Source organism: Elephantulus edwardii, unplaced genomic scaffold, assembly GCF_000299155.1.
Source record: "Elephantulus edwardii isolate Elephantulus edwardi_28Jun2011 unplaced genomic scaffold, EleEdw1.0 scaffold00089, whole genome shotgun sequence".
Classification (NCBI taxonomy): domain Eukaryota; kingdom Metazoa; phylum Chordata; class Mammalia; order Macroscelidea; family Macroscelididae; genus Elephantulus; species Elephantulus edwardii.
In genome coordinates, this window is record NW_006399839.1 from 5,781,832 (window position 1) to 5,796,838 (window position 15,007).

The 15,007-nt window shown below is 53.5% G+C and overlaps 1 protein-coding gene across 1 annotated transcript; it reads right to left on the reverse strand.

Moving 5' to 3' along the window:
• Positions 1–240: 240 nt before the first annotated feature.
• On the reverse strand, positions 241–11,370 carry RAB35 (RAB35, member RAS oncogene family). The gene is made up of 6 exons (XM_006890498.1): positions 11,319–11,370; positions 9,855–9,905; positions 5,568–5,691; positions 1,618–1,742; positions 1,406–1,530; positions 241–400 (listed from the first exon to the last, which is right to left on the reverse strand). Exons 1-6 carry the CDS (start codon positions 11,368–11,370, stop codon positions 272–274), a joined length of 606 nt encoding a protein of 201 aa, XP_006890560.1. The 3' UTR covers positions 241–271.
• Positions 11,371–15,007: the final 3,637 nt, after the last annotated feature.

Below are 15,007 nucleotides of genomic sequence, written 5' to 3' on the forward strand. Positions count from 1 at the left end.
AGCGTCCCCACCAGGCCCAGACGCTGGAGCTGGGGCGGGGGGCACCAGCAGGGAAGGGCGGGTTTGTCCAACACCTTCTTGGCACTCGAGGGAGGGAGGAAGGGAGGAAGTGCCGATGGCGCCTCCAGATACAAAAACGTGGAGAGAATTCTTTAAATAACGGCACAAAACTGAGAGTGTCCCCCGAGGAGCCCCCCGCGGGCCTCAGGCCGGGGAGTGGCCACAGGCCGAGAGCGGCCGGTGCAGTCCCTGCTAGGGCCTGGCCGGGCCATTAGCAGCAGCGTTTCTTTCGTTTACTGTTCTTCGTGAGCTTCACCACATCGTTCTGTTGCTGCTGCTGCTGTTTCGCTAGGTTGTCCTTCTTTGCTCGGAGGACCAGCTCTGTGATGCAGTTGAACATCTGCGGGGAGGAGAGGAGGCAGGGTGACCTCAGACCGGGGGAGGCCCACGGGGCCCCCATTCCCCAGCATGTCAGCCTCCAGCTCTCCAGCCCCAGATTCCCAGTCCCACCTGCTAACTTGTGTGTGTACATGGGGGGATGTGAGGGATGGGGGGGGGGGGTCCTAAACAGCAAGCATTGCAGACAGTGACTGGTTCTTAAAGATGAGGAAGATCCTAGAACAAGCGCATATTTGGGGGAGTCAATCTCTCAGGATTTCCTAGTCTCCTACGAAGGAGCGAAAGCACCTCTTCCCATGAGCTGGACTCATCCAACAAGAGGGAGGTGCCACCACCGGCTGTCACCAGCTCCCTGCACCCAGGTCTGAGTCCCAGCCTAGAGCTCAGTGGAGCCAGGCTTCCAGCCACAAGACTGGCCTTTCTGCCCGACTCAGCTGCCCCCAGCAGACCAGGCAGAGGTCAAATGGGAAGCTGTGAGCGCTGGTCTGCACTCATTCTAGAGTCCCTGGGGAGAGCGGAGAGCAAAGAGGTAACAGAGGCACAAGAGGTGATGGGACGGTGAGACAGGAACAGCCAGGTGTGGCTTTGGCGAGGGACACATCCAAATTCAACACAGCTACTTAGAACTCCAAGATACTCCCCAAACTACCTCATCACTTCGAACCTCAGTTCAGGGCTAGTCAACACCTATCCACAAGACAGGAGAAATGGGCTAATGCCACAAGTTGATGGTTTACACTAAAGCAGAGACGAGAAGACAAGGGCAGGGGAACCAGAGAAGCTCCACCAGGGGATGCAGGCACACTGAAGGATGGAGCCAAGGTCACTCAACAGTCTGTATGAACACTGTCACAGCAGAGCCTCACCTCTGTGTAAACTCAGTGAAAACAATCAAATAGCATCGTTAAAAAAGCAAGGAGCTAACACCTCTCGCAGGCTCACCAAGTGGCAGGTAATGTGACCCTTTCTGTCTGGACGTCTGGAGGGGGCAGGGCAGGGCACTCACCTCCTCTACGTTGACATTCTCCTTGGCACTGGTCTCGAACAGCTGGATCCCCATCTGCCCGGCGAATTTGTAGGCATCTTCCGTCTCCACTACCTTCCGCTCGGGGTCATCGTTCTTGTTCCCCACTTCAAGACAAAGCAGAGTGAGCCCGGTCCTGCAGGGTACCCGCCACCCTCCGGCCACTGTCCCTGCCCCCAGAGAGACGACCTCACCTAATATTCGGCACACGTCATCACAGTTCTGGTTAATTTCATGAAGCCACCGCTTGACGTTGACAAAGGATTCGGCACTGGTAACGTCGTAAACCACAATGACCCCATGCGTTCCCCGATAATACCTGGGGGGAGGGTCTCTGTCAGAGCCTCAGCCTGGGCAGTGGCTGTCCACACACCACCCAAGTGTGCTCCCCCACCTGGCTTTGCTGGGCCGCCTCAGACCACATCCTGGGCAGCAGGAAACAGCTTTGGCCCAACCCTGTGACCTCACACGGTCACCAAGGTCCCTCGGGGGCTGTGAACCCTCAGCCAGTGGATTGACATGAGCATGAACCCAGGAGGTTCCAAGTCTGTTCCTGGCACAAAACGCGTTTGAAATCACTTCAGTTCTAAAATATGGGCGATTTTTCTACTTGACATATGATCACTGGGCTTGTTTTATTATTCAACACGTTTTCTCTTCTCGGGCTTCATTTAGTAAAATGCCATTCCAAGAAGATGCCTCATCTGATGAAGGATGCGTCCACTGCGCTGCAGGGCTGCCGACAGGGTGGTCCGGGAGAGTGTCCCCCAGGCATGCTCTTTCCCAGTGCACAGACCCCACGGCCAGCATCAACAAGGATCCCCTCAAGAGATGAGTAACAGCCCTCTGCCACACTGCCCACTCTGCATCCCCATCACAGACAGGTTAGGACAAAAATGGGGACATGGCAGCCCCACCCAGCACTATAGAACCACCCCTACTGCCCCCGGAACCCCTCCCCAGAGCTGCAGGAGGACCAAAGAGAGCTGGAGACCGCAGAGGTTAAGAACCACTGTCCCAAGAGGAGGCGGGAGGCCCGGTGCAGTGTAAAGGCGACCTCCTCTTCAACCCCTGGCAGCACCTGCCCAAGCTCTGGTACCTCAGAGCCCCGAAGCCCATAGGGAATACTGTTCCTCCCTGGTCCAGTGCAGACAGCAGAGGGTGCCAGGAGGCCTCGCCTGCCTGCCACCACTGCAGCCAGAAGCCTTCAACCTCAGCTGGGAAGAAAGCAGTCCTGGGCCTAGGCCCACCTCCGAAAGGCTGGATGGTCCCAGGAAGGTTACTTCACCTCCTGGATCCTATCTCATCAATGATAAAGTGGGGGCACCAGTACCCACTTCTCAGGGTTGATGAGGAATAAAGCAGGCTGTGCCACACAATGGCTATCTGCTGCAGGCTCAGGGCCTCTCTGCCCCTAGACGCCCCAAGATTCTCTCCTGGCCTTTCCTTCTGCCTGTGGCTTGGCTGTTCTGGGATGCAGACCTTCTTCCCTGGCTCTGAGGAGTCGTAACTATGACACCAGCCATGGGACAAACCCCCCAGGCCTCAGTTCCCACTCATCACGGGACTCAGTGTGACTGATGACCTCCTGAGCGGGGGCTGGGGGCATGCCAGAACCCTGGGGACAGACAGCCGTCCCCAGGCCAGCAAAGGAGTGAGGCCTGGATGCTGTTCCCACAGAGCCCTGGGGCCAAGAACGACTGAGGGTGCCAGCTAGTGGCACTGCCAGGCGTCAGGATAGCAGCCCCCCTCCTTGGCAGGGTCTTGTCTTCTCAGAGCCCAGAAAGAAGCTGTGTCCTGAGCTCAGAGCTAGGAGGAAAGGCATCAGGGCTTCTGGTTTCCCAAACTGTCCCCATCAAGAGTCACAGAGGGCCACTCAATAGCCAAGCATACCCCCCCACCAGCAGCTACCACCTTGTACGAGGTCCAGGAGTGACCTTTTCATCAGGGAGGCTGAGGGGGAAGAGACCCCCAGGACTAACTCCTGAGGGGACAGATCCCCAAAGCTCTCATCTCCTCTGCCCTCCACCATCATCTCCTCCTCCTCCCCCCGCCTGCTCATCCAGTGACAAGGGACAGGGTGGAGGGGGCACCCAGGGCTGATAGGATGCAGCTATCTCTCTTTTTTTTAACAAATAGAGAGAGAGAGAGAGTGTGTGTGTGTGTGTGTGTGTACACACACTGTCAAATCGGATCTGACTGGTGTAGGAGACTATCCCTCCTCCTCCAGAAGAGCATCTGGTGGATTCGAACCACACACCTCTGGAATTGCAGTACAGCTTCTTGCCTCTAGGCCACCAGAGCTCGCCATCTGTCTCTTTTACGCCTTGAATGACAGGCCAGCTACCCGGGAGACCAACCAGTCTGGCCACCGCCACCCTGCACTATCCGCGGATGCCGGTCCCCCAGCTGGCCAGCTACAGGGCAGCACCCTAAGGAGTCCACCCCCAACTGTGGGCCCTGCCTCTCCTCAAGGTCAGTCAGGAAACTGAGATGGCGCTGCACCCTGAGCCCCCAACACGATGACCAGGATGAGCAGGAACTGGCTCAGGTCACAGGGTGTAAAGGTCACCTCTCTACTCAAGAACTGGAAAAAATGTATATTGCCCTCAGGCAGCCAAGTGACTCCTTCAACGATCCTGAACAGATTGAAGGAGCCATTTAACGACCCTCCAGCTCAGAGGCAGGAGGGGACGACCTGGGCTTCCTCTTCACCTGCAGCCCCCTCAGCATTCAGTGGCCACACCCCAGACAGGCTCCGTCTCCTGCATCCCTAGTGAGTTTGCTCTGCAGGCTTGTTCAGAACAGGGGGCCGGGGCAAGAACACAAGCTTGGGCCTCAGATAGACTTAAGTTCAAATCCTAACACTGCAACTTGCCAACCCAGCTAAGTGAGAGCCCCCTCTCTGGGCCTCAGTTTCCTCATCCAGAAAATGGAAGCAATAAAGGCCATTTTACCAAACTTACACAAAGCAAAGTAGCTGAAGGCCTAGTGACAGCCCCTGGCCCAACAGAGGGGCACATGCTCAGGGAGCCTGTAACCCAGACTTTGTCCTTGGGCTCTGGTGGCAGGCGCTGTGGAGTGAAGAGGCCACTTGGGAAGCTCACCAGCAGTCAGTCACCAGGACAGGCAGCCACAGTGACATATCTCCTTGCAACCCACCCCTGCTGGCAGCCACACATCCCCTGGCCACTCCCAAGAGGACCCTCAGGGCCCTAAAATAGGGGGGAAGCAGGGGAAATGGGGGGTCTGTCCATGTTCCTGCACAGAATGGAGAAGTGGGGACTCCAGCTGAGATTTCACACGCCCGCCCCCCCCACCCCAGCAACAGCCAAGAGGAAAAGGCAAGGGAAGCAGCCCAGAGAAGCAGCAACAACACACACCAAGCTAGCAGCTCCTTTCCCCACGAAGGGTGGGGGCGCTCCCAGGGCAGGGCACTGCTCGACTGCTCTGTCTACAAAAGGAAGGGGGGATCCAGGGGTTCAAGAGAATCCCTGCTAAGCACCTGCACACAGGACTCAACAGCGAAGGAACTCTAAACCCGAGTCGCACAGCACACGGAGCTATACATCACGAACCATCTGCCTCCAATGCCCACTCTCCTACGGCCTGGCTCAGGACCAGCTCCAAGACCCAAGACCCCTTCGGTGGCTCCTGTGTGGAGCTCAATTTTGCTTCTAGCTGCAGCGATGAACCACAAAGGGACCACCTAGCAGCAAAGGGGTCCCCACCACTCAGGGTGTGCTTAGGAAGGTCCAACAGCCTTGTACATGCCAATTCATTCTGCAGACATGTGTGCAAAGACTGACACAAGACCCCACTGTCAGAGAGACACCAGCAACAATAACTGTCACTGAGACACCACGGTTAGCCCATTTTCATGGACCTGAAGGCCAGAGGGGAAGCCACCTTGCCCAAAGTCATGTTACTGTCCCAAGCTGAGGGCCCAGTCCCTTTGCCCAAGGGTGGTTGCCACAGCAGGTCCCGCCCTCCCTTGCATCTTCAGGACAGGGACAAACACAACCAGAGAGACCCGACTATAGCCATCAACCAGCTCCCTTCCCGAAGTTTCTATAGCACATGGCACTGTCCCAGCAGCCTGAGTGTCGGGGGAAGGGTCGTGCAGGGTGCCAGCCTGACTCACGTGGAGGTGATGGTGCGGAAGCGCTCCTGGCCGGCCGTGTCCCAGATCTGCAGCTTCACTTTCTCCCCATTGATCTCCACGGTGCGGATCTTGAAGTCCACGCCGATCGTGGTGATGTAGCTGCCTGCACCCACAAGGCACGTGGTCAAAGGAGGGGGGGTAGGGAAAATAGCAAGCCCTCAACAGCAGTGGGACAACCACCCCAAAGGCCCAGCACATGTGGAAGTTGAAGCCCCAAACAAGGAAGCCCCTGCCACAGAGCCTACAGTTAGGTGAGGGCAACAGACAGGCTGCGATCAAGTGACAGGAAGGTCACTGCCAACAATGACAAGTGCCACAAAGGAAATAACCCAGGGTGATGTGTCTTTAATCAGAATGGTGTGGGTGGGGACCATCAGCTGGGGCCTGAGAACGGGAGGAGACCTATGACATACTCAGGTCTAGTCAAAAAATGTTAATGACCCACAAAATTAACTTCCTAATACACTAACAGGTTAGGACCTGCAGAATGAAAACCTGTTCCAGGCTCAGGAAAGAGTAACAGAAAGAGCAGAGAGAGTGAGTGATTGAGTGAGTGATTGAGTGAGTGAGTGAGTGAGTGAGTGAGTGAGTGAGTGAGTGAGTGAGAGAGAGAGAGAGAGTGTGTGTGTGTGCGTGCGTGCGCCAGGCTGGGGGCATTAAGCATGGGGCATGAGAAGGGCGGAGGGAGACGAGGCCTATGCACCACTTTAGGGCCTGGACCTTGCCTTCTGGTGGGGGGATAGAGGGTCACTGAAGAGTTTATCAGGTAGGGTCTGCATTTCTGGGAGCTCTCTTGGGACCTCTCATAAAAGACAGACTGGAGGAGACCCTCTAGCTGGTGCCATGCTCCAGCCCCCAAGGCTACACAAGTCTCAGCACTCGGAACATACTTTCTGCCCCATCTGAGGCTTGCACTGGCGCAGACCCGCTGCCCGCTCACACTGGAGTGGACACCTCTGCAGCCCCAAAGCACCCTCCTTTGGAACTTAATGCACAAGAGACACACAGAAAACCAAACCCACTGTCCAGTGGATTTTGATACCAAGAGACCTCAAACAACAGAGCTGAGCTGCAACACACTGCACATCTCTCTTTAGGGGACGGGCTGGGAGGCTCAAACGGCCAGTCTTTTTGTTGGTAGCTGAGTTTAACCACTGGTACCCTCTGTTGTTGGACATCAAAAAGTAAGTAAAAGGGAGCTTTGGTGGCCTAGTGGCAAAAAGCTATACTGCAATACCAAAGTATGTGGTTCAAATCCACCAGATGCTCTGCTGGAGAAGGAGGGGCAGCCTCCTCCTATACCAGTCACATCTGATTTGAAAGTACACACAAAAAAAATAATTTAAAAAAAAAAAAGTGTAAAAATAAGTGGTGTGAGTATATAAGGAAGGTCAAAGGGTAGGTGGGGCAGAGGTCAAGAGCATGCAGAGGAAGAAGAAACTCCTTGGGCCTAGCTTGAAAGAGCAGCTAAGATGTCAAAGGCAGCAATTACCTGGGAGAGAGACAGATAGCACAAACAGAATGTGTTCAGAGTAACAAGCCAGGAGCTCGGAGTCCCAGATAATGTCAAAGAGTGTGGCCACACCCAGCATTATTAGGTGCTCGGTAAACAAACAACAGTGGATGAGTGACAGAAAAAAGCAGCAGGAGTATGAAGACTCTGAAACCATGCTAACACCATAAAGAGGACCATCAGCTCCCAAAGGAGGACCATCCCCCAGGGGACATCAGTCATGTCTGGGGCCATGTATGGTTGTTACAACTAATGCAGTGCCACTGGCATCGTGTGGGTGGAAGCCAGGGATGCTGCGAAACACCCTACAATGGCACAGCCCCACGGTGGCAGGGCATTACCTGGCCCAAAATGTCAATACAACATGGCAAAACTGTGCTATAAGCTTTGCTGAGGTAACAGAGGGCCACAGAGGTTCACAGGCAGAGACCCTGCCAGAGCCACAGCGCACCCAGTTGTCACTGCGCTGGCTGCTGGTGACCTCATGGTGGACGATGTGATTTTTCTAAAGTAGATCAACAACCCTTTATTCTTAGAAGGCAGGGGGAGGGGGAAAAAGAAGAGACAGATAATGAACACTGTCCTGGAATGGGTGACAGGAAGGACAATCCGAAAGGAATGGATGGTCAGAAACTCTATATCTGACAATTAAAAGCCCAGAGCAGGACAAGCACTACAAAGGGAACCGGGGAGGGGGAAGGGAGGAAATGTGCATGGATGAATGAATAAAAAGCAATCTCCTTGTGAACGGTCACTAAAATACAAGTAACCCTCTATTCTGAGGTGCCTCTGGGTAGACTCAAACCACCAACCTTTTGGTTAGCATCTCAACTCAAAGTCACCAAGGGTCAAGATGACCGCAGCAATCTTACCTAGGACCTGCTGCGATGCCTCTTGTCTAGAACTCACAGTAGTCTGAACAAGGACCGTGGGAAGAGGAAGGACAGGGGTCCCCAAGAATCAGAAGCCAATGTACAGGCTCTGGAGAGCTACTACCGAGGATGAGGAAGGCCTACATCAAACTTAGAGGGTGGTCACTAGTTACTGTCCTCAACTAGAAGAGAAAAACAAGTATCTAAAAATACTTATAGGAAGCAGTATGACACGCACTATCAAGTAATCCCCAATAGCCAGACAGAAAGGGGACTGTTTTTCCCCACTTGAAAGGCAAGCTGAAATTTGGTCCAAGTCACAGAGAATCTGCCGGTCTTAGGTCACACAAGGCCATCTCAGGACCCCATGAGGCTCCTTGTACACACAAGTCACTCAGTGATGTTAGCTGGTCCCCTATCCAAGCACAAGGAGTCCTCACAAGGTAATCACTCCTGTCTTTGGTCAGCCACTGACCCAACACAAAGTCTCAATAATGAACCTGATAAATCATGCAAATAAAGCATCGGTGAGCGGGGAGAGACACAACTCAACAAGAGGCTGCTTCCTGACTATTAGCTTAACAAAATGAAGATTACTGCTAAGAGCCAGCCTTGATTCTAGCTCGCCAGCGTACTTCCAAACCCTTCTTGCAGGTGTTTATGGGAAATGAATACAGTTTTTTGCGAAGACAATTTGTCCATTGTTGTTGTGGTGTATCCTCGAGTTGGAACCGACCCATAGCAGACCCTCCACCGGGTTTTCAGAGGCAGTGAATTCCATGGGAGCAGCAGCTGGTGGCCTTGAACTGCATGCCTTTGGGATTACAGCACAGCATCCTGCCATGACGGCACTCTGGTAGGGTAACCTGTTAAGACTATTAACCTGTCAGACTGCTCCGAGGGAGAAAGATGAGCAGTTTCCTCCCTTAAAGATTTATGGCTTCTGGAAACCTGATGGAGGAGGGTCCCTAGAAGTTAGAATTGACGTGATGTGTCTGGTTTGGGTTGTAAAAACATTTTAAGAGAGCAATGGTGCAGCGGTTAAGACCAAAAGGTCAGTAGATTGGACCTATCCGCTGCTGTGAGGGAGAAAGATAAGGCAGCCTGCCTTTGTAGACAAAAATTAATTAAGAGTCTAGAAGATTCTATGGGCAGTTCTGCTGTCCTACAGAGTCACTCTGAGTCACAATCAACTCAGAACCTGTGGGTGTGGGTTTTAGTTAAGAAAATCTTCAATGCACATAACCTCTGATCCAGTATTTCCCTTCTATATAGGGATGAGAAGTACTTGTATACCAGACTATAATAGAAAGATGTCACAGCTACAAGACCACATTTACAATGTATCACAAGTAATGCAGCATCCTTACACCAGCTCAGCTACAAAGGAGCAGATCCAGAGCTCTGCAGGTCTCCAGACAGCCACAGGGGCCAGACACAGAACAATGGGGAATGATGTCCCCTGAATCCTGAGGGGAAGGCAAGCTGCTGGCCAGCACAGAGTTCAGGAGGCAGCTAGGAGGGCACACACCACCCTGACTAGAGGCTACCAGGGCAGCAGAAGGGGACAGCCAAGGGCTACTTTCTTTCTCACCTGTCTTATTGTTTGAAATTGTATGCAAGCATCTATTATCTATATATTTTAATTTTTTTTTTTTAACACTGGGGAACACATGGTCTTGGGTACAAAAATAAACCCTTCTCAGGAAAGTTTGCAAGCCCCAGGGGTGGCTTTCTCACCTCCACCTCCTCTTCCTCCCCTCTCCACTCCCTGTCTGGCCATCTGAAAAGACCCATTTCTGCCCTAGCCAGAGGTGGGGTACTCTGGTGCAAGGGCAGTGGATTTGAAAACTCCCAGCAGCAGCCCAGGGGAATACTCACCTGAGAAAGTGTTGTCTGCAAACCGTAACAGTAAACTGCTCTTGCCCACACCTGCAAGAGAGAAACTACGGAGGTGAGAGGAGGCCCAAGGCACCTTCTCTCCCTCACAGCAAACCCCACTCCAGAAGGCGATGAGGACACAATGGAGCCCATCTCTCTCAACACCTAATTTTATCTCCGCCAAAACCAAGTATCAAGAACCTCTCTTCCACCCACTCCCTGGTCCTTTTCCTTAGTCCTAGGGTAAGACAAGCTGCTTCCACGTCCCTGGAGAGGGCTGAGGAGGACTCATGCCAAGTGTCTGGCCCAGGACTTGCCCTGGCAGCTCAAGGGAAGATGTCTGATGACAGAGATCAAGCAGGAGGCAGGTCATGCACATGATAATGGTGCCCCAAAGTCAGTCTGCACATGGTCCCTAGAAAAATACACGCCATGTAGGCAGTTCCAGCTTACATGCCACTTGACCTCGGAACTGGGGAGCTGGAAAGGACCTTTGAGCCCATCAGCACTGTTGTGCAGGTGAGAAAGCTGAGCTAACCCGCTCTCAGGGATCTTTCCTCTGCAGTACACTTTCACCTCTGCTGTCATTGCTGGCAGGACTCCAGGGGTGGAGGTGGGAGTGTCTGCCTTACAGCACCCATGAAGCCAATAGCTCATTTCCACTCAAGACCCTAACACTCACACAGCACCTCCTGCCATGCTCGTTAGGCCAGCTGGCCCCTACAGGCCTTTAGTCAACACACAGCTGCTCAGCCTACCCAATGGCCTGGCTCATGGTCTCCTGCCCCATCACCCCCAACTCCCTCCACCTCTCCAAAGGCTAATCAACCACAGAGGGAAATAATTAACCTGCAGATAACACCCTCTAAATGGTGAGGACTTTGAAGTTCTCCTATAGTTCCAACCACAACTCCTAAAATGGAGAAACTGAGGCCCCAGAAGCCAGGCAGGTGACCTGAGGTGGCCCGACAGGACACGGCAGAACTCAAAAGCTCCTCCCAACCAATACATACTGCTTGGGGTCTTGAATCCAACTTCCCAGAGCAGAATAAAATGACCCAGAAAGGCACCTACAACGCACACCTGGTGAATGTTCAATGTGGAATTTAAACCTAGAGCCTCACAAAGCCATAAAATAAATGCACAGTTTTAAGGATATGGACACATTGGTAGAGAAAAGCCCATAGCTTTTATCAAGAGTCTCAGAGGCAGCACTGCTTCCCACCCTCCACTACCCTCAAATAAGCAAAGTCAAAAGCTAAGCACCAGTTGTGCTTCTCTCAACCTACTCTGGTCATCCTCTCCCGGAAAGCATCTCCAAAGAGCTCCTCTGAGTGGTGAATCCACTTCAAGTGAAGATGCCCGGACAAACTTGTTTCACCGAGTAAACCTGGCTGTACCTTCCAAAGACAGTCTAGGGGTGAGGTGTGAAGGAGAAGCTTAAAGGTACTGCACCCTCAGTACCTGGGGCACAGCCCTTGGGCCTCGGGGCTCCAGCTCTGAGCCACTTCCTCATTGTCGCCTCTGCGAGGCTTCCTGCCCAGCACAAGGAGAGTGGAGTCCTGGGCTGGGTCCTTCACCGGCCAACACCCCATTGGCCCTGGCGTCTCTTCTGCTTCCTCGGGAGCCTCCTGGAGCCTTGGAGGTCCAGCTTACTCAGCTAAAAACTGTTGTCTGGGCCACAGGGCGGCTGGTTCCTCTAGACGGAGAGCCCTCTCCAGTCAATGACATTCATGGCACTGAGGCTGACTCAGTCCCTGGGCCTGAGCACTAAGTGGGCACCAGCACAGCACTGCCTGGTGAACTTATGACTAAATGGCAACAGTCCCCGTGACAGCTATGCCACCTAATGCTATTACTGCAGCATTAATAGGAGCCAGAGCAGGAGTCTTGAAACTTAGGAGACAGCGGGATCCTTTATTAGAATTACATTTTATTCAAATTCTGCACATCTAAAACAGATCAGAGGAAGGTGCTTTGTCTGAAGCCCCAAAGCTACCATGTCCCCTCCAGCTTTCACACTTCCGCCTACCCCCTAGGCAGCTCTACAGAAAGACCACTAGTCACTACATCAAGGGCTACTCTGGCCCAGACAACAACCTCCAGACACTGCCCTTCCCTCTGGGACAAAGAGAAATTCGCCCTGGGAAATGCCAGATCGTGGGCACGGGCTCGAGCATGGCAGAGGTCATGGAGATGGCGCAGGATGGGGCAAGCCTCCATTCTGTGTTCACAGGGTCATGGAGTTGTAGCCTACTCTACGCACCAAACAGCACACAGTCCTGGAAGGGGGCTTCCCAACAAGACAAGCTGCTATCATCTGGCCGACAGGGAGGAAGTCAAGGCCTTTCTACCTTCAGTGAAGTCAAAACAGGTATGAGCTTAGCTCAGTAACTGAGAGGTTGGCGGTTTGAACTCACACAAGTGGCTCTGAGGAAGGAAGATCTGGTGACCTGCTCCTGTGAATAAAGATTACAGCCAAGACAACATCTGGAGACGGCTCTACTCTGTTACCTGGGTCTCTATGAATCCAGATCATCTCAGTGGCAGCCATCACTGACAACAACCCGGTCAACCTCAAAAGCATCCCAATGGCCATGTCCAATATAAAATCGGTCTCACTGTCATTTACCCTGCAGAGAGCACAGGCCTGACGCTGGGTGCTTCTCTCCAGTCTCCACTGCACGCGCCTTGCTCCCTGCAGCAAACCTGCCTGCCTGGGCTTCTCAGCACCCAGAGGTGCTCCCGTCCTCACCCTCTGCCCTCAGCTCTGCTGCTCCCTCGGGCTGGTCCCCTCACTCTACTTCAGTCCCAGCCCACCCCTCCACCCCCCAGAGGAGTTCACACTCTCAGGTGAAGTGCTCGCTCACACACATAATCCTGACTCCACAACCACTTCACAACGTGTAACTTCAGTCGAGTCATGTTCTCTCTCTGGGCCTCAGTTTACTCATCTGTAAAATGAAAGGCTTTGACTTTGTCTCTGACGACCACTCCAGCCTTCAGCTTTCTAAGAATGAGGATGACTGACAAAATGCAGAGCCTCGGGAATGAAAGAGAAAAGCAAAAGCCGAGGAAATGTCTTCCAGAAGCAGCGTGTGCAATGTGGCGGAGTGGGAAGAAGAGCTCTAGCTTTACAGAGGAAGAAGCTACCATGCACAGAAGACCTACTGTTCACCGGTCCTCACACCAGCTGCTCCACTCAAGACTAGCAGAGACGAGCTTTGCCTCTGAAGAGCTGTGTTACTTCAGGCAAGGCAGTCACCCTCTCTGAGCCTTAGAATCCTTAGTCGACAAATGACACAGGTGACATGTGATAATCACAGGAGAGTGTCTGTGAAATCATTTACATAGCAACCTCAAGGAAGCACATGCATAGGGAGGTCTGTGCTATCCGTCTCCTGCGGCTCACCTGGAACTTTGGGGCTACCTACCATCTCCCAGTCTCCTAAGCACGTGGCTTTGGGTATCAACTGGGTGGCACAAGAAACCAAAGAGCAAAGCATCCTCAAAAGGGGCTGGGAGTAAGATCACATAAATCCTGACTCAAGGAGTCTTCTCCTGCACCCGGCTACTGCATGAGGAATCAATACGCTGTACAGCATGGACCAGGAGAAAGGGGCCAAAATCATCCCATCTGGCAGGGAGAAGAACCAGCCCAGGTCTGTCATCTTCAGGACCTCAATACACAGGGCCCAGGTGTCTCGGAGAGGGATAAAGACCTTGGACCACAGACTGGCTTTAACTCCTCCAGGAGAGAATCTCCTGCTGCTAGCCCCTCAGGAGGCTGAGATGGATGTCAATCCTGTAAAAGCCTCAGGTTCAAGACCCCGAGGAAAGATGCTGCTTGCCTGGTTCTCCTACCACCTCGGCCTCCCCAGTACCCGCCCCTCCTCCTTCCTAGTCAGCCCCGAACTTTTCTCCTTACCTATCCCCTCCATCAGCAACCACGGAAACCTCAGCCATCCTCCACCTTATCCAAACCACCAACCACATCCCAATCCAGCTTCGTGTGTGCGACCAAAAACCACCCTCTTCCCTTACCCAGCTCTGAAACCATCACCCCTAACACCCTTAACATCCTGGGTTTCACCATTCACTTGCTGGGGCCCACCCCCTTTTTCTCAAGCAGCCCTGGCTTCTGAGTGGGGTCACATGACCCCCCTTCCACATCCTCCATTCAGAGCTGACCATAAGCAGGGCCTCCTCCCCTGACACCCTATGACCACAGCACCGAGGCTATGCTTCCATCAATCTTCTGGGGCCTGCTTCCTGACCTCTTTGTTACCCCATAAACCTGCTTACCTGCCACACACCTCTCAAACCTTCCATTCTCTACCACAAGCTGGCCTCTCTTTGCTAAAGACACTCAAGGTTCATTCATTCCACGGCATTTACTAAACACCCAAGGGGTACCAGCCAAGAAAGAGTGCTAGGCTCTGGGATGGTCCCAGGGCTTGAACAGCATGAACTGATCGGCCCTCCAAAGCTTCAGGGACTTGGTTAGCAACAGCCAACACGTATTGAGCCTTTGCTGTGTGGGCCAACCACCTCCAGGTGCATTGAGTACCAATCAACCAACTGATCGCGGAAGGAGCTATCAACCTGCAAGGCAGCGATGCACTACTGTCCCATTTCACAGATGAGGGGACCGAGGGCAGAGACGCACTACTGTCCCGTTTCACAGATGAGGAGACCGAGGGCAGAGACGCACTGCTGTCCCATTTCACAGATGAGGAGACTGAGCCACAAGAGAGGCGAGTAGGAACCTGGCACGAATGTGAAGCACCTTGCTTTCTTTGTACCTTGTTGAAATCTCACAACCACCACCCGGAGCAGGTTCTGGGGACATCTTGACTACAGGAAACCCAACTGAAGCGTACAAAGGACGGCGACGCTCGCACGAACAATAGTTAGCGTTCACCTGGATCTTACTCTGAGCCAGGGCAGGTGCTCACGCACCCCGGCCAGCGGGGCAAGTGCCCACCTCGCCGGGGAGCGAAGCCGGCGGCTCAGAAAGGCGAGGCAACTCGCCCAAGGTCACAGAGTGAGGAAGCCGGGAGTCCCCGGGCTCGAACCCGCGTCCGTGGTCCCTCCAGAGATCGCGCGACTTGACCAAGGTCACACGGGAGGCCGGAGCGGCGGGCGCGGAG